The sequence below is a fragment of the Cyprinus carpio genome, chromosome B23 (assembly GCF_018340385.1).
Source record: "Cyprinus carpio isolate SPL01 chromosome B23, ASM1834038v1, whole genome shotgun sequence".
Classification (NCBI taxonomy): domain Eukaryota; kingdom Metazoa; phylum Chordata; class Actinopteri; order Cypriniformes; family Cyprinidae; genus Cyprinus; species Cyprinus carpio.
In genome coordinates, this window is record NC_056619.1 from 15,453,504 (window position 1) to 15,476,696 (window position 23,193).

The window sequence follows — 23,193 nt, forward strand, 5'->3', positions numbered from 1 at the left end:
TTCGATTTTGAAACTGAACATGACAGAGAAAGCAAGCAAATACAACTGGACATTTGATTCAAAACCTGATACAACCGTGACATCTTAAACCAGCTTTCGGTGTTTAGCACTTTATCCAAAACCTGAATCTCTATGATCTTTTTTAAAGAGACTCGACAGCTTTATTGAGTCTGTACAAACAAACACACCGGTTTCACGCACAACGGGAACAATGTATCTCAATGTAATAAAGTAATTGATGCGCGTCCATGTGCGGCTTCAGTTCAACAGTTTGGACAGTCAAACTTGAGAGAGATCACGTCATCATGTAACTGCTGCACAAGTGTCCAATGAGGGTCTCTTATGATGCGGAGTCATGGCGCTGACATGAGCGAAGAGAAAACACACACACTAGCAAAGTTAAACGCTAAATAGGGATATAGGACAATTTATACCAATCTGTCAAACTATCCGAGGCGGAGAGCAACCGAAACCGTTAACAGCTGGATTCGGTAAGTAGAAAAGCGTCAGGAACAGCCATTGTATGAAGGTGAAAATGTGACGCTTCTCGCGTTGTTATTCTCAACCGAAGCAGACAAACAGCAGACGGTTATTGTGTCGGAAAACGATTTCATGTGTGTTCCTTTAGTGATCATGACGCTCAAGTCTTTGTGATTAACTCACTGGATTAAAAATATTTTAGAAACGTTTCCGTTGTTACGTGAAGCCCCGTTGGTAGTTGGCAGTAGGTGAAAATGAGCAATGCATGACATTAACCATCAGGTCAAATCTTAAAATAGACTGGATTTTGAAGGTCTCTTGGCTGTAGGCTATAACAAAAAGGTCTGAAATAAGAAAAAAAAAAGATTAAAAAAAAATTGGTAAAAGTATCTTTAATCCCAGCATTCAGTGTCGAAACATCTTAAATAATTTTGTAATCCATAAATTTGTAAGCAAATTAATTTTATATGCAGTGCTGATGGTTAGATTGCTACCTACCTAACAGTTACCTATTTCTTGTTCAGTTTCAATTGAAAGTGAGAGGAGAGGATGTTTTCTCATATATATCTTGATATAAGAAATGTTATATTAGCCTAGCTAAATATATAACATTATATACCCAAAGAAACAAATCCCATTTTAGCATAAATGTGATGGATTGAGGACTGGTTTAACTGTCTATATAGAGTTAAGCAATGCCTGATTGTGGTTGTCCCGAGGCTCAAACATGCTGAGCTCCTTTGGGTTTGTGCTGATGGAATGCAGAGCTGAGGCAGCTGTGTTATGATGGGCATCTGTCGGTCAGGTGCAGCATTAGACTGCAGGCCACTGGTGGGTTAGAGAAACACACAGGGGGTACAATGGCTCTCCAGATGGAAGAGGGGCCCTGAGGGATACATAAAGGGGTTTGTTATTCTAAAGTTGTATAGAGAAGATACAGAGAAGGTCCACAGGTTGCAGAGTCCAGTAAACAGACACATATGAAGTTCAGTCTAACTATATAGAAATATTCAGTAATGGTTTTGTTATGCTTATTGAGAAATATTTTGTCTTACAGATCAGGAGTTTGAGTAATCTAATGTTTTAGAAAGCCCTTAAGTTGATATGGCAGCCCATAGTACATCACAGAGATGCGTTTCCTGTGTATAGTCATGAATCATGTCTCATAATTATAGATCATGACACTGTATTGACAGGTCAGGAGAAGTCTTGTGTTGGTCACTGCCAGCCATGCTATTCTCGGACTGACTGGTAAACAGACTAAGAGTAAGCAACTTGGTATGCGAGTTGCCTAATACACAACACTGAGATGCTGCATTATGGTGAATATATATTGGCATCTAATGCATTCCAAAAATACCCAACCTCTCGGGAGCCCAGTACATGCACAAATGAATGCGTTATTCCTCAACCCTGCTATGCATTATGTAGGTCTCTCACTGAAAATTGTAGAGCTTTGCTGTTCAGAGCAGGTCTATTTCTCTGCAGTTTGTTGACCCTTTGGGGCCCCCCTTTCTCTCTCTCTCTCTCTCTCTCTCTCTCTCTCTCTCCCTCTATCATCCTTTTTGATGAGCCAACCTTCATAAAACTTCACTGAGCTGCCTAATGTCACATGACTCTTCAGTATAAGCTATGCTTGTGTTTTGCTTTCAAGGACTCATGTGTTTGCCAACCTGTTTTGATACCTGACCCTGTAGATGGAAATGCCATTTTATTTTAAAATAAGATTTGCTTTTGTTTTTCTCTTACTTTAGCTACCTGCCTTGTGACTTGTTGAGAATAGAAATAGAATATAGAGGAGAAACAGTGTAGGGCATATTCATGCAGAATGCTAAATGCTCTTTCATTTTATGAAATAACTTGTGAGCAGAATATTGCATAATTTGTTCATCTTACTTTAAAAGGACAGTTTACCCAAAATACACATTTTGTCAATTTTTTTTCACCCTCATATGTATTACTTTCTTCTTCTGTGAAGCACAACAGTAGATGTTAAGCAGAATGTCCGAGCTGCTCTTTTCCACGCAATGTAAGTGAATGGTAATTTATACTGCCAAGTATTCTTCTGATGGCATACAATAGCTTTTAATTAGGGATGCATTGATCTGATACTCAGGATCGTTATCGGCTCCGATACTGGCATTTTCTGCGGATCGGGTATCGGTCAGACGAGACTGATCCAAATCCGATATTTTGTGTTTACTATTCTGTGTTATTGTTGAGCCCCACGAAAGGCACAAAAACATTATCCGACGCACAGATTTAATACACTACGTATCAATATATCTTCCCTTTGTACTAGTGATGTCCAGTTCGCGAACGAATCATTCGATTTAACAGGTTCTTCTTAGTAAACAGGTTGAACCAGTTCACCAAATTGGACTGAATCGTTTGAAACAGTTTGCGTCTCCAGTAAGTATTAATCCACAAATTACTTAAGTTATTCACATTTTTAACGTGGCTGACATTCCCTCTGAATCGAAATAAACCAATTTCCCTGAGTAATTCATTTACTCAAACAGTACACTGACTGAATTGCTGTGAAGAGAGAACTGAAGATGAACACAAGTAAAGCAGCATGTGTGTTGTACTAACTTTTCTATTAAGACTCGGAGGACTGTGCAGCCTGCACACTGTGACTTTGTGTTGTTTCAAGCACATCATTCTGCGCACGGGATGCGTATAAGCGCTCTGTGCCACTCTATATTGGCACCTTTAGTATTACAATACTTTTCTGTGCAATCAAAGATTATTAATAGCCTTTCTTATTCTGTCCTATCTATCATATGTTGCTGCCTTTATTATTGTGCTATACATTTAAAAGAAATGTCTTTTAGATTTCTTTATAAATGTATATACTTGTTTTTTCATGAATGTTTTTTACAACAATACAAAGATCAATGTGTAACATTTTACCAGATTTTAGACTTATTCACTTTTATTTGTAAATAAAATATTTCACTAGATTTTGTAAAATTATTGAGCACCCGTGATTTTTCTAGAGTATTTTTTACTGCTGAATTATCCACTAATCTAGTTTATAATAGTACTTTTGTCATAGATTAGGATTATGTATTATTTCATTTGTTATTTTTCATTAAAATGAAGTTGTCTATGTGTAGTAGATTGTGTTTAACACACAAAAGAGTGACGATCAGGTCAACACAGAGAAGTATAGAAATTCTATATTGATTTTTAAAAAAACTAGGCCTGTATCGGATTGGATCGGTATCGGCGGATACTTGAAAAAATTGTATCATTGCATCCCTACTTTTAATGATAAACAGACAAAAATATGAGTCATTAAGACCCATTCACACTAAGTACAAACTATAATGCTAACTATAACTATGAAGTTTTAATAATCATTCTAATTCAATGACAATAGGGAAGTCCATACCACAGTTATTACAATAACAACACAGTTCTGAAAGTGATTCCAGTGATATTGTTCCCTTTTTTTTCAACTGATAAACAATGAAAATTGACAGCCAATCAGAACACACTTGACTTTAATGTGGTTAAGCATTTAAAGTGACATACAACATAACTGCATTGTATGCTTATAATAAACAGAACATTATCATAAGCCAATGTGAATGCTAATGTAGTTACCGTTCTTGGTGTAAACGGGCCTTTAGTGTAGGCAGATGAGTTTGAGAGCTACAACTGAGAGAAAAATCTGTTTCTCACTCGACACTCAAATACTGCCTCAAAAAACTTAGGATATAGCACACAACTTGTATACTACTGTGATACTTTTATTGTTCCTTTTTGTCCTTTTCACAAGTCATGAATTTGGTGATTTTTTTGTTCCTTCCTTTGTGCTTCAGTTCCTTTTTGTCCTTTTCACAAGTCATGAAAAAATAAACAATATTAATGGAGTTTTATTTCTGGCTGGACTACCCCTTCAACCCTTCTTTAGATTTGTTGCTGTATGAGGAGTTACTCAGAGTGGAGAAGTTTCTGTAATCTCCAGTAAGTGAAGCTAAAGGGTGTGTGGAGACCCCCCCCCCACCCAAGCCTGTGAAAATGGACACTGCTGGTGTATTTATAGACCAGACACGACGAGCACACTTCTTTAGAGACCAACGGTTGCACACATTCGTCATATACCACATGATATTTGGTTCTAGAAGCTACTGTGTCCCTTTCACAAATTTAAACTCTTTGAGAAGACACACAGGTAGGCTGAAACTTCAGTTTGGGGTTTTCTGTTTTTTTAGAACTAGTTTTAGTTCATTTCACAAAATCAAATGAGAAACCACTACTAAAACTCCTGTTCTCTCTTTAAAGATGAATCCAGATTTCTGACCAGACGTACGCCAAGAGAAATACCGTAAGCTATGGAGAAACCAATTTTACAAACGCAGTCCTCTATGCTTCCCTTCTTCGACACAGCCCACGCGGTCAACTTGCTCCGTGGCATCCACGAGCTCCGTGCCGAGCGCAAGTTCTTCGATGTCACGTTGTGCGCTGAAGGCAAAGAGTTCCACTGCCATCGAACCGTGCTCGCAGCTGCCAGCACCTACTTCCGTGCCATGTTCACCGGTACACTGCGAGAGAGCGTCATGGACCATGTGGTGCTACACGAAGTATCGGCTGAACTGTTGGGCCTCCTGGTGGACTTTTGCTACACGGGTCGCGTGACCGTCACACACGACAACGTGGACCTCCTGCTCAAGACGGCGGACCTCTTCCAGTTCCCATCCGTCAAAGAAGCATGCTGTGCATTCCTGGAGCAGGGACTTGATGTTTCAAACTGCTTGGAAATCCAGGACTTCGCAGAGGCTTATGCCTGTCGTGAACTAGCAGCTAGTGCTCGCCGTTTCGTATTGAAGAACATTGTGGAGCTGGCGAAGAGCATGGACTTTGAACGACTGTCTTGGAAGCGGCTGCTGGAGTTTGTGTCTGATGACGGACTGTGTGTGGATAAGGAAGAAACGGCGTACCAGATTGCCGTGCGCTGGGTTAAAGCCGACTTGCAGCACCGGTTGCATTACTGGCCTGAGTTGTTGCAGCAAATACGCCTGCCGTTTGTTCGCCGTTTCTATCTTCTGGCCCACGTGGAGAGTGATCCACTGGTCTACTTGTCGCCAGCCTGTTTACGGTTAGTCAGCGAGGCACGCAGCTTTCAGTCTTTCGAATATGACCGCCATGACCGACCCAGTCATCGAATGCGCCCACGTCCGTCCACCGGCCTGGCCGAAATCCTGGTGGTGGTAGGAGGATGTGATCAAGACTGTGATGAGCTCGTTACTGTGGATTGTTACAACCCACAGACCGGACAGTGGAGATACTTAGCAGAATTCCCAGACCACCTTGGTGGTGGCTACAGCATAGCCGCCCTGGGCAATGACATTTATGTGACAGGTTAGTACAATCATGATGTTTCCTTGTGGGACAAAGTCATACTCAACAAGCAGGTTCAACTTGTGCCGTTATTATTTCATGCTAAGGTAAAAGAAGAAAGCACAAATCCCCAGGCAGGCTCAGAGTCTCCTTCTTTCCAAACTGTTTACAACATGGCATCCGATGTATAAATAAACCCCTGTATATGTAAGAGTGTGGTGAAAGGACATAATGTTCTGCCAGATCAGCAGTGACTAATGTGATTTCAGGTGACATAAATGTTACCTTCAGATATGGACAATGTTTCAGTCGAGAAACCATCTCATGTGGTTAAATGTTGTTTCTATTCTAAGTGTCCTTTGCGGTTATGTAAGTGGTGTTTAAAAAGGTGACTGAGCACTGACTAAGGATTCCAATAACAAGCCTTAACTGTTTATTTAACATTTAACATTGCCTAGAAAACAAAAAATTATTATATATTTCAATATTTTTTTATAATATTACTAGCTAAACACATAATGTGTACTTATACTACATGTAAAATGAATAAGTCAATAACTGCATTGATTTAAGTCAGATACAGGAATAGTTCTCACAAAAATTTCAGTTTTGTCATCATTTTCTCACCCTCGTGTCGTTCCAAAGCTGTAATAGTTTCTTTCTTGTGTTGAAACTTTTGAAGACCCAAACAGTTGTTGGTCCCCATTGACTTCCATAGTAGGGAAAGAAGGACTATGGGCCATCAACTATTTGGTTACCAGCATTCTTCAAAATTTCTTATTTTGTGTTCAACATAAGAAATACAGATTTGGAACAACATGAGGGTGAGTAAATGATGACAAAATTTTTCATTTTCAGATAACCTCTCCCTTTAGGATGCAATGACATTTACCATTGTAATTTTCACAGACAAACTCCATTAATTTCAGTAGGAATCCACATAATCTCGAATTTTGCATGAGAGTGAAAGATTTTTCTAGTCTACTCAGATTTTGAAATAGGTTAAAGAAAGCTGCTTGGTTTGAAAGTGACTTTCCGAGAGCTGTGCTTCATAGTTTGCCACACTACTGACAATAATAATTAAATTTGTTTTGCTGAAATTTCACTAATATCTCCACACCTTTAGTTGTAAGCTGTATGTTTGATTCCCTAAAAAGATGAACTTGATTCTCAGAAGTAATTCATTCTGTAATCGGGCTACAAATGAACCGTTAACCGAATCAAACAAGCTTTTGTCCTGGTACTTTTTTCAGATATATCATTAATAATCCCAAATTATCCCAATTAACCCCGAAGAGTCACACAATGTAAGTCTATTAGTGTATGCAAGTTTGAAAATTAGGGTTGATAAATGATACGAAAGAACAGCTATTCAATTATTGGCTGTTTGGTATTGTGTTTAAGCTTTCAAACCTGCTTCGTTTACAACAGGCGGCTCCGATGGATCACGTCTGTATGATTGCGTTTGGCGATACAACTCCAGTGTGAATGAGTGGACGGAGGTCTCCCCCATGCTGAAAGCCAGAGAGTACCACAGCTCCTGTGTCCTGAAGGGTCAACTCTATGTGGTAGCCTCTGACAGCACAGAGCGCTACGATCATACTCTCGATTGCTGGGAGGCCCTTCCGCCCATGCCACATCCAATGGATAACTGTTCCACTACAGCGTGTAGGGGACGACTCTACGCCATTGGCTGTTTAACCGGAGAGGACACAATTGCAATTCAGTGCTACGATGCTGAATGCAACCGCTGGTCACTAGTGAACCATGGAGAACTGCCTCCTTGGTCCTTTGCCCCCAAATCAGTGACCTTAAATGGGTTGATCTACTTTGTAAGGTAAGGCGCTCAGTTTTTTCCACAATTCTAAATATCCAGTTTCTAGTGATACCCAGAAAAATATAGAAACAATGAAGGAAATGAGGTTTCCATGTTTCTCATGACAACTGTTGTGTTTCAGAGATGATTCTGCAGAAGTAGATGTCTTCAACCCGCAGAAAAACGATTGGGATAAGATTAGTCCCATGACACAAGTATGTCAATTTTAGCTTGTTTCGTCCCGTGGAAAAAGTATTTGAATTTGATTTTTTTTGTTTCATTAATATGTCAATTTTTCACTGTTCTATTTTAGTAATTTTAAATTTTATTCATTTGTTCTTGAATATATTTAATTGAATATATATTTATGTTAATTGGATACAACCTCAAAAAAACAAAAAATGCCTCTAAACAACCGTCACTTGGACACAAGCAGATTGAATAAAAAACAGATGAGGTTCTGCGGGGGTCCTATCTATGATAAAATTGCATTTTTTTTAAATATATTTGATATTATATTTTTATGTTGGTTGGTTGTTTCTTTTTATGGGTATAATTGATTTTTTTTTTTTTATATTTGATATTTTTCAAAAATTAAAAAGTTGTTAAATTAATTATTATTTAATTCAAACCAAAAATCATTAATAATGAATAGAATTTTGTATTTATTTTTTCTAACAAATATTTATATAAAATAATAATAAAAAAAGATCCCAAGATTTTCTTTTCTTTTAATTTGATGATATTTGCTATGATTTAAATTTTTTTTTTCTTTTCTTTTTTGATACCAGGACAGTTGTATTACACTCAAAATATAAAAATGTTAATTCAAAAACTAAAAACATGATCATAATACACTCACATTAGGGATTCACACAGATAACTAAAAAGTCTCACCTTCCACAGGTTCACGTTGGAGGCAGTGTAGCAGCTCTGGGAGGTCGACTCTATGTATCCGGTGGCTATGACAACACTTTTGAGCTCTCTGATGTGGTGGAGGCCTACGACCCCTCTACTCGAGCTTGGACCCCAGCTGGCCGGCTCCCCCAGCCCACCTTCTGGCATGGAAGTGTCAGCATATTCAGACAGTTCATGCCTCTTGTTCCAAGCACCTTCGAACCTATAGACATACCTGAGGCCAACGCCATCCACCTCCACAGACACCACCGCAACCAGGCACTTCACAACCACAACAACAATGTCAATCAGAACCACAACCAAGATGTCAATGAAGTGCACTGAGAACTTTTCGAAACATGAGACTGAAGGTTATTAAGTGTGACGTTGCTACTAGGTGTTTTGCACTTTATGACATATTCACCTCAGCAAAGGGAGCTGGTGAATGGACAGTCAGTGTTTGAATTATTTCTCCCAGTAACCCAGTGTTACTACAGCTTTAATTGTTGCATGCATTTCTAATGCTGACTGTGTTTACCTTGAACAGAGACTTGAGTGAAGTGACTCATGAAATAGTGCCTATCGTGTTTGGCGAATTTCGAGCAATCCATACCATGGAAATTGCATGAAGGTTATGATAATTTTTATTTTTTTAATTTATTCTATAATTCAGCATGGAGCTCCTAAAGTGATCTGCAACATTGCAACTTCAAGTCAACATCCGCAGAAAAATAATATAAATGCCATAACCTAATGTGAAGTAAAATTGCTTTTTAAAAAATATATAATTTTGAGACCCAATCATTCCAAAAAGTGAAAGTGGCGTGATTCAACAGTATTCTGCAATGTGGATAACAAATGTTATTTTATATACACAGTGAAAAGTCTGAAATTAAATATTTAGGAGAATCCAAGATTTTCCAAAAACAACATAATTTTGTTTGACAGATAAACAGAACTGTGTCCCAGCATAACCCATTGTTTAATATTCATCTTGCTAGAATTACATATTTCAGACAATCTAGCGTGCATGCAGTGATCATGTTTTTTGTGAATTTGTATCCGACTTGCTTTTCAACTCATATTTTAATATTTAATTAAGTTTATTATTATCTAGTCATCAGTTTATTTTAGAGGAAGGTTTGTTACAGTTCATGAGAAACAGCTTGTGTTTATTAAGCTGTCTGCGATCATGAAGAAAACATGAGGAATGGATGAAGGTATTGTATTTTGATGTCAAATTGTATTCAGATGCTGTACTAATAACTGGAAGTAGTAATTCAGTATCTCGTTATTCTTGAGTAAATGTGTATGTTTGACGATACTTGTATGAAACTAATTAATTATCTATGAGACGCTTAAAGCTGCAGTCCGTAACTTTTGGCGCTCTAGCGGTTAATAAACAGAACTGCGTGCGTCTTGCGGAAGAACATTGTAGCCGGAGCTACTTCTCTCTGTTTATGTCTATGGCGAATCAGGCAGGTACTGGGCTACTCCGCAGCGGTACCTTCCCGAACCAGTCTGAATAGTCCGAATATAAACACTTATTATAGGTGTACCGTAGGGATTCCGGACAAGCCAAAAACACTGTTTGGAAAATGGATTGAACACAAAAAAGTTACGAACTGCAGTATTAAGCGGTACTTGATGTTTATTTGATTTTTCTTACAGAATGTTTAGTTTGTTTTGTAGTCAAAATCATTCGTACAATACAGACAAGGCGATGATTTGTGTAATGTTTGTTTGTGTTGTCAATCAATAAATGACTGCCAGCACTGTTATTTTTGCGCTTTTCTTGTGTATATGTAATAAGATCACAATCACAAGAGAGCTGTCCGACATAGTTTTAAGATTCAAATGTTCTGCCCTTCACAGATTTGTGTTAGATATATCTAATTTTCCACTGAGTTAGAATTATTACAATATTAGAAATGTTTATTCCATTAAAACAGGAGTATACATGAAGCTCATGACTGTTTTCTTATTTTACAATAGTCTTTCATTGCTGAATAAATCAAGACATTCTCTTACAAGAACTTTGGTCGCATATTATTGTATCCAATTTTGTCAAACATCTTGCAACTTCAAGTGCAAGTACAAATAAGAGAGGCATAGTGCATTAGTTTTTCATTATAGAATAAAAAGTTGTCCGTTCATCCAAACAGCTAAAGAAAATGTTCAGTTGATAATTGTAGACAGTCTTTCTGAAAAACGCTGGTTCGACAGGTTCAAATGACTTCTACTGACTCCAGTAGGCAGCATCACCATGCTTGATACAACCAGGTCCACTGTAATTTCCAACTTCTTTGAAGATAATAAATTAATGCAAGAAAGCGATTTATTTACAATGTCTCTTAAAGGGACAGTTCACCCAAAACGGACAATTCTGTCATTAATCATGTTGATCTTAACCCGTTAGACCTTCATTCATCTGTTTGTGTGCAAAGAAAACAAAAATAATGACCTTATTCAATGATTTCTTCTCATCCAGGATCGACACATTGGTTTTTTTTTATTCTGGTTGTAAACATGCGCATTGCTTTCCTCTGCTTGTAGGTGAGTTGTATTATAAGTCAGCAGTTTAATTGATTGGGTATGTTCATTTTGTTTTATTTACATGCAAAAATTACGGACCACAGAACCACTGATGTCACGTGGACTATTTTAACGATGTCCTTACTACCTTTCTGTGCCTTGATCGTGGTAGGAACCTTGCTGTCTATGGAGGATTAGAGAGCTCTCGGATTTTATCAAAAATACCTTAATCTGTGTTACGGAGATAAATGAAGGTCTTACGTGTTTGGATCAACATGAGGCTGAGGAAATAATGACAGAATTTAAAACCTTTAAACTGCATACTTTGTTGTAAAGTAGCTTTGTTGCAATGGAATCAATAAGTCCCTTCATTTAGATGTTCCCATCAGCTGCAGAGCTGGGCAGTTCCCCCGTGACCACACTGGACTGATGGATGGGGTATGCATCGGTCACCAGCAGGGTCTGCTCCATCGCATCTGCTACAGTGAACGGAGTCTGCTCCACTCCACCATCAGTCTTTCCAGTCTGTTCACCACTCACTGCTCCATCAGTCACTGAATATGTGGCCTGCTCTCCTCCTGTTCCTCCAGCAGAGGCTGAGACGACCTGTTCCACCACAACCACCTCTGGCTGGATAACTAGGTTAACCACGTCTGCTGGTCCAGCCTGAGCCTCCACCTGGCTGGGAGGACTAGATGAAGCAGCTGCACTCTCGTCCTCCACTACCAGGTTACGTAAGCGTCTCTGTCTGGGGTTGTAGTTCTCCACACGGTTGTGGATCTGTGAGTGTCGTCGCAAATGTGCCTATCAAAAGCAGAACAGAAATGCTGAGATCTTAGACATCAAGTAGGAAATGTAAAAGTTATTTTTCTGATAAATGTTAATCCATAAATACATCTAATTCATACCTGTCTGGTGAACTTGTAACCACATTCAGTACACTCAAATTTTCTCATGCCTTTGTGACGTCGTACATGAACACGGAGCTGCTCAATGGCTGATGGGGTATTATGGGATATTTTATTATTATTATTTTAATTTAATAAATACATGTTTGTTATGTAGTATAAATTATATAAGGGGTGTGTGTGTGTATCAATTTAGATATATGAAAAAAAATGTAACTATATATGAGCAATAAAATTATAAACAATATACAAGCAATAATTATTAATTATATATATATATATATATATATATATATATATATATATATATATATTTATATATATAAACAATGCAAATTATTAATTTATTTAACAAAGAAAATTTTTCTAATTTTTAATAATATGTAACATAATATTTTTTTTCTTTTTGCTATCTATGTAATTTTTCTCAAAACTGCCTCAAAAGTGTAATTGTCCTAGATATCTTACCTTTAAAGCTTTTGTTGCAGATTTGGCAAAAGTGTGGTCGACCTTCTTGGTGTTTGCTGGCTATGTGGCGTAAGAGAGGGCCTTTCTCAGTAAAGCGCTGCTCACAAAACTCACAGCTATATGGCCGTTCTCCTGTATGCGTGCGGTGGTGTTTGTCCAGACTCGCTGCTCAAACAATCAGCAAACATTTGGTTAACAATACAAAACTAATACAGAAACTGCATGGATTTGATTTTAAAAATTAACTAGAAATCAAAATAGCCAGAGCTAAACCACTCTGTCTGTGAAATGACCTTGTGTGCGAAATGTCTTGCCGCAGAGGTGGCACTGGAAAGGTTTCTCTCCAGTATGTGTTCGAAGGTGCATGTTGAGATTGGCTTTCTGGGTAAAAGCATGATTGCAGAACTCACACACAAAAGGACGCTCATTTCTGGAAAGAAGCGCAACAGATACAGCTCAGCCAGTAAACACAAACACGCAAAATGGATTACATATATAAACAACATAAAAAGGTTTCTTTCTTGTCCAGCTTTCTTTCATTCCCATTATTTATTGTCTTTTCACCAGATGCATGCATAATTCCAGAATTCGCTAACAACTTCGAGTTTGAATAACGGGCAGAAAAAATTTGCAATCAGTCTAAACAATAAATAAAGCATGTTTCAGTTCTTTGTTGTTCATGTCATGTGTTTACCTGTGAATGGATTTGATGTGCATTTGCAGGCCGTTGCGGCTGGAGGCCCGATGGCCACACTCCTCACACACAAACAGTTTCTCACCACGATGTTTGGCTGCCTCGTGTAGACGTAGTTCAGTGCGGGACAGGAAACACTTGGGACACAACGAACACTAGACGAGACGTGTGACGGATAATACATCAGTAATCAGAAAAAACAGTAATCAGAAAAAAGTTATTAGCATTGGAGTCACTTACAGCGTGTGGTTTGGGAGCTCCGTGAACTTTAATCATGTGGATCTTGAGGTCTTTCTTCTGCATGAACTGGTCAGGGCATGACGTGCACTAATTTGACAAGTAAATTAAATTACATCGATTCGGCATGATGTCTGTTGATAAAAGGTCATATCTGACCTCTACAATGGATGACGTACCTTATTGGGCATCTCTCCTGTGTGTGTGACCGTGTGAAGACGCAGCTCATGTCGCTTTTTAAAGGTCATGGTACATTTTGAACATGAAAACACCTGGCACAAACCAAAAGTTGCATTAAGTAAGTATTACTAATATAAAAGCTGCATTTGTGCATCCGTAACTACCAAAAATGATGCATTATTGTTATTTGATTGTATTTATGCATATTGTTAATTGTCCTCCACTTTCGAACTCACCACTGCTGCTCTGATAAGACAATTCCTGGCTTCATGCTCCAGCAGGTTTTCCTTCCGATAGTAGCACTTCCCACATTTAGCACATGCAAAGGGCTTCTCTCCTGTATGTCTCTGCAGACAGCAAGAAGAAAGGAAAGACAGAACTTCGCATTAAGGCATGATGAGCCATATTAATTACTTTGTATGTATAATTATTAAATATCAAAACATACATATGTTTATTATATATATGCCTAACAAAAGAGGAACATACCTGTTGTGCACTTTCAGGTAGTACTTGGTTATTTTTTTCTTTAGATGTTCCTTCCCCATTCTCCTTATTGGTACGTTTTTCAAGTCGTTTGCGCTTTCCCCGTGGAGTCTTTGAGGTCGAGCAAGGTGAATCATGAGGCACATACTCTTCATCAGTTCCCTCAATAAGAATATCCATACTGTCACCTCTGTCACTGTCATCATCATCATCATCATCATTGTCGACATCATTGTTATTTTGGTTATCAACAGATCCATCCACCTGCAACAGAGAATTAACAGTAAATGTACAACAGATTACAAGTAATATCAAGAATTTTGATTTGGTATAAAATCAAATTAGGTCAAAAATTGTGCACGATACATTATTATAGCAACTTTTATAATCAATGCATTCAATTGTCAGATCAACGCATAGATGAAATGATTTAAACTGAATAAATGTCTTCTGGTTGAATGTAGCGAGTACCTCAGTCTCACTCGTGTCTTGATGTTTGAGGTGATCTCCGTCCTCAGTGGCAGAAGTCTCCTGCTCTTTGTCTTCTAGAGATGATGCTTTTCTTCTTCCTGCTCCCTGCCTCATCACAGTAGACATGGGGCTATCCCCGACTAGTCGATTAGGCCCTTTTACACGCCTTCCAGAACGTGTGATGGTAGTAGACGTCGAGGCAGGAGGGTCATCATCACTAGCTGTGACCTCTGGACCTGCCCTGCATGCATCGGGCTTATTTTTTGTCCTCTGCCAAGATCTAGTCTTTCCTTTCGGGGTGTGATCAGGCTGAGCGTCTGCAGATGTGAGAGGGAACAGTGGTTTGTCTTTATCATCTTCACTCGAGACAGGTGACTGCAAATTCTCTACACCTGGCAAACTCTGGCAAGGTATGAGAGAATCCGGCACTGATAGTCCGCTAGCTGCATTCTGAATCTTCTCTAAATTGCTGTCGTCTAACTGGAGTTCACCAGTGTAAAAAAAGTTAAGCAGTAGCTCTAGTCCATCGTCAGGGCACTCTAATGGCAGCTCGATCTTCATACATGCCGTGTTTGAACTGGGGTCTTGGAACAAGTGGCTGAAGCAGGCAAGAACATTGCGATGGGCCAGATGCACCTGTCCACTCGCTGTGCTCAACATGGCATCACAGAAGTGGCCAAGACCCCTCTGTTGGTTGAGCAAGGACAGCACCCGCTGAGCGTGAGAGGTCCCTTCAGCAAGTATCTCCATCTGGACAAGCAGGAGACATCAGTTTCATTTTAATAGTCACTTTATCTGAATGAAATTACAGATAAAGACAACATAACATACAAAAAAAAAAATATATATATATATATAAAATTTACATTTTATATTAAATATTTTTTCATCATATTTTATCATAAATATTTTTACAAATTGTGTTAATGGGCATTTAAAATAATAATAAAAAAATGTTCATTCTTATACATAATAAATTTGTGCAAAATAAAAAATGTGGTAAGTGGTCTGGTTTTATTATTATACTCTCATTACTAATAAATGTTTTATGCAACTTTAAATAATTTTAGAAAATCATGAAATATTGCAATTACTGCACAAGCATAGGTGTTTATAGCAATAGTTTGCTTATTTTGGCGTAGTTCTGTTTATTGAAAAAAGAACAGAACAATTCTGCGCATTTTCATTTAAGTTATTATTAATTATAAATTATAAACAAAAATACTTAGTTTAAAATTTTAACTACTTTTACTAATTTTAATCATGGATATTTATGATAAGAAAACATATTCATACTCAGAATTATATTAAATTTGTGTAAAATACAATAATAAAGCGTGTTTGTTCTGGTTTTATTTTTATACTGTCATCATTTATAAATGTTTTATTGAGATACAATGTTTGTAGAGGTCGCACAACTTTGAGCAAGTCTTGAAAAACCTTAAAATACTGCAATTATTGTACTACAAGCACAACGTTAGTTGATTATCGAAAGCTCTTATTTTGGCGCAGTTCATTTTATAAAACAGTACACAGTATAATTCTGCACGTTTTCATCCATCAATGCTCAAGAATGTTTTCCCATACTATGCGGATAACTTTGACTAGTTAACCACTATTTGATTAATTAATATTACTTTAACGTTAACCACAATGTCCGCTTTTTAATGACGCTCCCTAAACTACTCGCTGCACAATCAACCGTTTATGACTCACCTTTAGCGTAAATCTGATCACTGCTCTCGTCTTTTTTTCATATACTGAAAGCCCACATATATGCGTTATGTAACTTACTGAGTAAATTATATAACGTATAGCATCAAATGCTTAATTTGAGCTAAACATCAAGAAGCCATGTTGAAACAGAAACAGGAAGTGACGTTGAAATATTGTTGGACGCATAGTCTCAGATGGCTGGCCAGTCAACCCATTTCGCTGGGAATGAATTTCTTCAAATATGTACTGATTGAATAGTTTAGTTCGTACAACAAAACTGCACACCAATTCTTCAAATTTATAACATTTTGTAAAGCTGCGGTAAATTATTTTATAGCGAAGTATTTATTCAGGATGGTAGTATAGAGTCAAAACTCTTTCGAACTCTGTGACATTTGTTATTGTCCATCACACGGCACAGACGCTAACTGTGAGCGCTGCACAAAATTGCTTCTGTTAACCAGAGAGTGCTAAATTTAATATGTTTCACGCCTCATATTTGTCTCTGCTATATTTATCCTTTCAAACGAATTCATCAAACAGTGACAGCGCGGTCTTAAAGCAGATCAAAAGGGGGAAATGAGCAGCTTCGTCTCGATTAGTGGAGCGGAACCACAGCAGCAGCGTGCAGCGTGATCTGATGCGCACGTGAAAACACTGCCAGTTACATACAAACAACGGCATATTCACAGAAACTCTATTTATACGTGTTCTGCGTTTCTGATTTGATTCAAATCTGTTCTGTTACCGGTTACAGCGGCTTCTCACTTTAAACAGGTACATGAACTAACAGCTGTGAAAGTATCAAATCACAATAAATTATACTCTTACTAGAGATTAGTAATAGTGTGTGTGTGTGTGTGTGTGGTACGATAATATTGCATCATATTTTACAAACTGAAGAAGGTAAGCCAACAGGTAGTAACTATTAATAAAAGGTAACGTTAGGTATTAAGCTATTATGTTAACTTGACAAAGCCAACAACCTAATGATATTCTGTGTAAGCTTTTCGTTATTATATATATCTTTCTATCTGTCCGTCCACTTTTAAGATCCTTTTAGTGTCTCCAGCTGTGCTTATGTTGTCATGACTCTATGTCGTCACTCACAGGTGTCTCTTGCCCTGGATTTATGTCGTTTTTGGTCTTGTTGGAGTTCATTGGATGACAATGAAAGTCCACAAGGTTCCTTCTCGGTCGCAGAACTCCACGAAACGCCATGGCAAGAATAAATGGCGCAAAAAGATACACAGACTGGACTCATCGCTCCTTAATACAGGTCCTGGGACTGCAAAGTTGGAGCAACAGATAACCAAAAAGGAGAAACCTGAATTAAAACGGTTGAAGAAGTCGTATACGAAGCCTATCCCTGAAAACAGTTGTGCTGAGGAGAAGAGAAAGGAAAAGGCCACGTCTGGGACTTTTGCTCATGTCCATACCAATGGTGGCACAGAACTGGACGACAGCAGCAGTTCAGTGGACTCTCAAGAATGGAGTGAATATGCCAATAGTGTTCTTAAGAATGGCATGGAGAGTTCAACCTCACCTAAAACAGACCAGATGGAAGAGGATGGTCTTCAGTTCCATGCCCACTTTGATCGTATCCACAACCGTGCTGTTTTAGTTATGAAACAAGGCCAGGTAGACTGATAATCTCAGCTATATGCTTTTAAACACAATGTGTGTGTGTGTGTGTGTGTGTGTGTGTATATATATATATATATATATATATATATATATATATATATATATATATATATATATATATATATATATATATATATAGTGATATATAGCATTACAAACTTTAAAAAAAAGTCAAATGTTAATCAGTTAATCATATTGATCTCCCATCACGAGTTTTGTGTCTGATGTTTGTGCAGGTCTTGTGTTTCCGCGGGAAGTGCCTGCTCACTTGCCTCTATGGTCACGTAGAGGTGCTGGGCTTCACCATCGAGGAGGGCCAACAGCCTTACCCCCTGTTCTCACCACCGTCCCACTGCCCTCTCACCATCACGGCCTTAGGAAACAACCCCCCCTCCAGCAAGAACAAGAAAGAGGGTCTGCTGGAAGCAAAAGCCATTGTTCGCAAATATTTCTCTTCAGGTAGCATCAGGAGTGTCCTGCCTCCTTATTACATTTATATTATTTTTATGTCTTTTTTTTTACCCTCATATCATTGCAGGTGAATAGGGTTTGTTGTTGATACTTGTTTGATTTTTATTGTTTTTATTTGTTTTTTTTTACCCTCATATCATTGTACATTTCCAGAACAGAAATCTGAACATTGATTAAAGCCAGCATTTTTTATTTTATTTTATTTTTTTGTAATACTGTCAACAGTCAGAAAAAAACAGTGTGTTTTGAGGAATAAAAGTTTTATAAAATCAGGCAAATTATATATGAATAAACCCCTCTGTAAAATCTATACGTAGAAATTAAACTTGAAAGTTCAGTGTATGTAATTTCTACTGAAGTGTCTGGCTCATTACATGAGAGAAAACTTATTTTGGGAAAATGGCTTTTAAAGGAATAGTTCACCCAAAATGAAAATTCGCTGAAAATGTACTCACTTTCTGGCAGTCCAAGATGTAGATGAGTTTGTTTCTTTATCAGGACAGATTTGGAGAAATTTAGCATAACATCACTTGCTCACCAATGGATCCTCTGCAGTGTATGGGTGCCGTCAGAATGACAGTTTAAACACCTGATGAAAACAACACAATAATCCACAAGTAATCTAAATGACTCCAGTCCATCAGTTAACATCTTGTGAAGTTGTAAAGTGAAAAACTGCATTTGCAATAAGCCCATCATTTAGATGTTTTTTTAAAACTAGTGGTTTGTGTTTTTATCAGCTGTTTGAACTCTCATTCTGACGGCACCCATTCACTGCAGCGGATCCATTGGTGAGCTGTGATGTTATGCTAAGTTTCTCCAAATCTGTTCTGATGAAGAATCTCAAAATTGACCAGTGCATGAAAGTTTTTGTCTTAGTGTCTTGCCTTAAATTAATTTCTACTTGCCCCAAAGTTATTTTTTGCACTTGCTTTCTAATGTTTTGTTCCAATTTGTGTTTTTATGTCTAGAGCCAAGTAAAAAGCTCATGAGTGAGGTGGACTCTGACTCCTGCGTGGTGCTTCTGGAGCCTCTGGACACGCCGCTCACCCGCTTCCTCACCAGCTTCTCAGAGCTCTCAGAGATCTTTGGCCTCAACTCCGTAAGTTGGTGACTTTTCAGATTTTGTCCATTAATGTTTGAAATACCTGATATGTATATTGTTTGTGATGTTAAAATACATCCCCAGTTTAATATGCTGATGCAAACTTTAAGTAAACCATTTGTAGGAAGAATGTAAACACTGTGACTCTGTGGTGCTTGTGACTTTTTTTGTTTGAGCGTCCTGGCGTAGCAGCATAGATATATTTGTGTCTGTGGTTATGCATCTTGCAGAAGGAGCTGAAGTCTCAGGCTGCCGTCTATAACCCTGTTCTGTCAGCTGTGGGTGTTACAGCTCTGCGTGGACCTTGTGCACAGGGTCTTGTGGTGTCACGTAGCTACAGAGAAGCTATAAGCAGTTTGCTCAGTGCCTGGGCAGGTAACTAATTGGACTAATTCTATAATAAAAAGTTGATATAAACTCTATAAATGATTGAATAATATATATAATTGTGTAATTAAAAAAATAATAATAATAATTGCCCACAGGGGAATTTGTCCGCTGTCCCATAATTCTTGTGTGTGGGGGGAAGTCCTCTGGCAAATCCACCTTCAATCGACACCTTATGAACAGCCTGCTCAATCAGTGAGTTCATTTTATCAGTTTAGTAATAAGAGGATAATCTGAGAGTAATCTTGTGTTTTTGTAAAGTTATTTAAGGATTTTTTACATGTAATTTTAAACTGGTATGTGTCCTCTCTTCCTTGTTTTGTGTGTGTAGCACTGCAAGCGTAGAGTATTTGGAGTGCGATCTAGGCCAGACTGAGTTCACCCCTCCCGGATGTCTATCCTTGAACACAGTTACAGAACCACTGCTGGGTATGTGTCACACTCTCCATCTCCATATAGCCAGAGGAAGTACATTTTTATTCACCGGTATCATTTAAAAAGATTCTGTCAATTCAAAAGCTTTGGATTACAAAAATCTTAAAGTGTCTTACATTTAGCATATGTTCTTTGTTATATACCCCCAAAAATGGACATGTTTGTAAGTGTGTTGTTCTTTCTTAGGGCCTCCTTTCACACACCTGCGTGACCCAGAGCACATGGTGTATTATGGTCAGGCAGATTGTCAGGCTGACATCGATCGGTATCTGGAGTCTCTCAAATCCCTCTGGCGCCATGTCAGTGGAGAAAGTCCTGTCATCATCAATACTATGGGCTGGATCAGAGGTCAGCAATAAAAATATTGCATGTGAATTGATTCAGCTGGGTCAGAAGTATTTTGTGTTTTCTAAAATTGGTAGCCCTGTTAAGAATATTTATTATTTTGTTTTTAATAGATATAATAATAGTTTTCGTTTGAGTTTCTGGTACTGATTTATCTCGTATTTCTCTCTTTCACAGGCCATGGCTTTCAGATACTGATCGACCTCATTCGCCTGTTTTCTGTTACGCATGTGGTACAGCTGAGTTTTGGAAATGCACCGCAGTGTCAACTTCTTACCCCAGACTTACTCAGAACTGCCCGTGGCTGGCAGACACACCCTCCGACGCCACCCACCTTGACAGAGGAGCCAGCCAGCCACCCCTCCATTCGATCTCATGTATTTTTTAGTGTCCAATCAGAATTTGAAGGTGCTGGGACATCTGGAGTAATGTAAGCTGGCCAGCTGTACCCTTTGGATTTTAACTGTACCTTTGATCAGTTGACAGTTGTTTTGGTGAACATGTAGCTAGTTCAGATTGGTCGTACATATTTGGATATTACTACTTTACAAATTCCCATCCTGCATTCCTCATAGGCAACATCAGCGCAGTAATGAGCTGCGAGACCTGGCTCTGCTCAGCTACTTCAGTCAGCTGCAGTCCCCAGAACCTGGCCCCATCCGTCCGCTCCACTGCCTCATACCCTACCAGGTTTTTATTTTAAAAATAAATTTATATTTTAATTCTAATATTTTTTGCACATTTTGTTTTATTTAATTTTATGTTTTATTATTTAAGTTTTATTTTCATGTATGACAGATAATTTATTTTTTCATTATTTTTTATTAAAAAAAAATTTTTGTGTTATGTTGTTTTATTTAATGTTTCATTTCTTTTTTTTATGATCGTGTATGACTGTAATTTAAGTTTTTCATAATTTATTTATTTTTTTGTTTCTTTTTTCTTTTGAATTTTAATCTTATTTTATTTCATTCTATTTTTTCGTGTTGTTTTATTTTATATTTTATTTTGTTTAATTTGTGTTTTATTTTATACTTTAGCAATGTATGATTCTTTTACATGAATGTCTTTTTATGCTCTTTTATCGCAGGTCCCACACTCAGCAGTGGCTGTAGGTGTAACACACTGTGAGGTTGCACCCAACAACATCCTCTATGCGGCCAATGCCAGTATAGTGGGTTTATGCTGTCTCAGTGAAAAGGTTATGGGTAGAGGAGGTCCTGTTGTACTCTCCCAAACTCCAATTTGTCAATGTGTGGGCCTAGGTGTGTACTCAGGGCCTTTAAAATGTTAATCTGAGATCGAATTGATCTGTCAATTTTTGCATAGCACCTGTTGTTGCATTACAAATATTCATAATACATCAATGCAAGATTATACAATCTTCCTTAAAATGTAATTTGCCCTGCTGTTATGTTTTTTAGGTGTTCTGAGAGGGGTAGACATGGCACGTGGTTTGTACTTTCTGGTTACACCAGTGTCCCCCTCTGTGCTGAGGCATGTGAACTGTCTCCTGCTGGGAGAGATCACTCTGCCTAAAATATTGCTTACCAAGCAGGTACGTGATTCAGCACTATATACTACCGTTCAGAAGTGTGGGGTTAGTAGTGTAGATCATGGACATACATGAAATGACCAAAGGGTTCTTGTTATACAAAACAATGGGGTGCATTGTACAATTTACTCACTGAATATAAAGGTCCAGATGATGTATAACCATTTGTGTGATGGCTAAATGGTTAAGTGTTGAAGGGTTATCAAAACTTGATGGGTCTTTGTTTTTTTGTCTTGTTCCAGCATGGAGTTGAAGGAGATTTACCTTACATTACCACAGACTACAGTTTTGAAGTCCAAGGGGCAGGAAAGCTTCACATCTACAAGGGATTGACAAGGCCTGGTTTTATAAAGTCAAATAACTAAGCTCTTCTGTATGGACTCTGCTTTCTGTGAACAACATTTGTATCCTTGTATTTGTTATAAACCCTAAATATTCGGGTAAATTTGCCATTGAATGTACAAATCCACTCAAGTATTTTGGCTTTTGATCTGTATACTGTGGGGAGATGGAGTGTATGGGTGCATATGCTGTTTCTTTATCTCTTGTTGAATGGCTCCATGTTTAAGATCCATATGGGAAACTTGTCCTCATGTTTTGATTCGCTGTACTGTTACAGTTTGTCAACATGTCATTAAGAGACTTTGTTTTCTTTTACCAAGTCACATTCCCAAACCAAGATAATGCAGACCTTAAAATATTAAAGTGGGTTTCATTTTTGTCAAGAAATTAGTCTCTTTCTTTGACCATCTTTTTTATATATACATTTTGCGAAGTGAATAGATTAATACACAATTTAGTACTGTGGAATACACTATAGTAGTGTAATGATAACAAAACTGCTTGTTTTTTTAGCATTTAAATTACATTAGGTTATTGAATGTTTTTTTTTACTTATTTTAATTTCCATTTTGTTGTTTGTTGAGATCACATAGTTGACAACCAATGCAAAAGGTGCCTCAGTTAGGTGTCTTTATGTGCATTTATTCACTGCACTGGATCTGTGCA

General features: G+C 37.9%; 3 protein-coding genes across 4 annotated transcripts; 2 read left to right on the forward strand and 1 right to left on the reverse strand.

The window, feature by feature from the left end:
• Window positions 1–267: 267 nt before the first annotated feature.
• LOC109048607 (kelch-like family member 21) lies at window positions 268–10,326 on the forward strand. Of its 2 annotated transcripts, none has more exons than XM_042750191.1 (5): window positions 268–491; window positions 4,777–5,853; window positions 7,264–7,669; window positions 7,791–7,863; window positions 8,555–10,326. In XM_042750191.1, the coding sequence occupies exons 2-5, from the start codon at window positions 4,827–4,829 to the stop codon at window positions 8,888–8,890; spliced, it is 1,842 nt and encodes a 613-aa protein (XP_042606125.1). In that variant the 5' UTR covers window positions 268–491; window positions 4,777–4,826; the 3' UTR covers window positions 8,891–10,326. The 2 variants fall into 2 exon arrangements, with proteins under 2 accessions (XP_042606125.1, XP_042606126.1); XM_042750192.1 differs by lacking the exon at window positions 268–491 and adding an exon at window positions 4,389–4,666.
• Window positions 10,327–11,184: 858 nt separating this feature from the next.
• Window positions 11,185–16,388, reverse strand: LOC109048608 (telomere zinc finger-associated protein-like). Its single transcript, XM_042750186.1, is given in 12 exon segments — window positions 11,185–11,884; window positions 11,989–12,077; window positions 12,457–12,621; window positions 12,750–12,886; window positions 13,151–13,305; window positions 13,391–13,477; window positions 13,567–13,659; window positions 13,804–13,915; window positions 14,057–14,089; window positions 14,091–14,317; window positions 14,525–15,274; window positions 16,241–16,388. Coding segments are annotated over 11 exon segments (2,280 nt in total). The 5' UTR covers window positions 16,241–16,388; the 3' UTR covers window positions 11,185–11,452.
• An 88-nt stretch (window positions 16,389–16,476) lies between these two features.
• On the forward strand, window positions 16,477–22,914 carry LOC109048609 (polynucleotide 5'-hydroxyl-kinase NOL9-like). Its single transcript, XM_042750187.1, has 13 exons — window positions 16,477–17,017; window positions 17,353–17,881; window positions 18,124–18,346; window positions 19,330–19,460; window positions 19,694–19,838; window positions 19,949–20,045; window positions 20,182–20,279; window positions 20,472–20,633; window positions 20,808–21,060; window positions 21,206–21,320; window positions 21,721–21,895; window positions 22,055–22,188; window positions 22,428–22,914. Exons 2-13 carry the CDS (start codon window positions 17,405–17,407, stop codon window positions 22,548–22,550), a joined length of 2,133 nt encoding a protein of 710 aa, XP_042606121.1. The 5' UTR covers window positions 16,477–17,017; window positions 17,353–17,404; the 3' UTR covers window positions 22,551–22,914.
• The last annotated feature ends 279 nt before the right edge of the window (window positions 22,915–23,193 follow it).

Excerpts from the sequence above, each read along its gene's own strand:
- LOC109048607 (XM_042750191.1), top strand. The coding sequence starts at position 4,827 with ATGGAGAAACCAATTTTACAAACGCAGTCCTCTATGCTTCCCTTCTTC. Across the intron at positions 7,670-7,790 it reads GGGTTGATCTACTTTGTAAG|AGATGATTCTGCAGAAGTAG; the intron begins GTAAGGCGCTCA and ends GTTGTGTTTCAG. Across the intron at positions 7,864-8,554 it reads AGATTAGTCCCATGACACAA|GTTCACGTTGGAGGCAGTGT; the intron begins GTATGTCAATTT and ends CACCTTCCACAG.
- LOC109048609 (XM_042750187.1), top strand. The coding sequence starts at position 17,405 with ATGACAATGAAAGTCCACAAGGTTCCTTCTCGGTCGCAGAACTCCACG. Across the intron at positions 19,839-19,948 it reads TTTGCTCAGTGCCTGGGCAG|GGGAATTTGTCCGCTGTCCC; the intron begins GTAACTAATTGG and ends AATTGCCCACAG. Across the intron at positions 21,896-22,054 it reads TTGTCAATGTGTGGGCCTAG|GTGTTCTGAGAGGGGTAGAC; the intron begins GTGTGTACTCAG and ends TATGTTTTTTAG.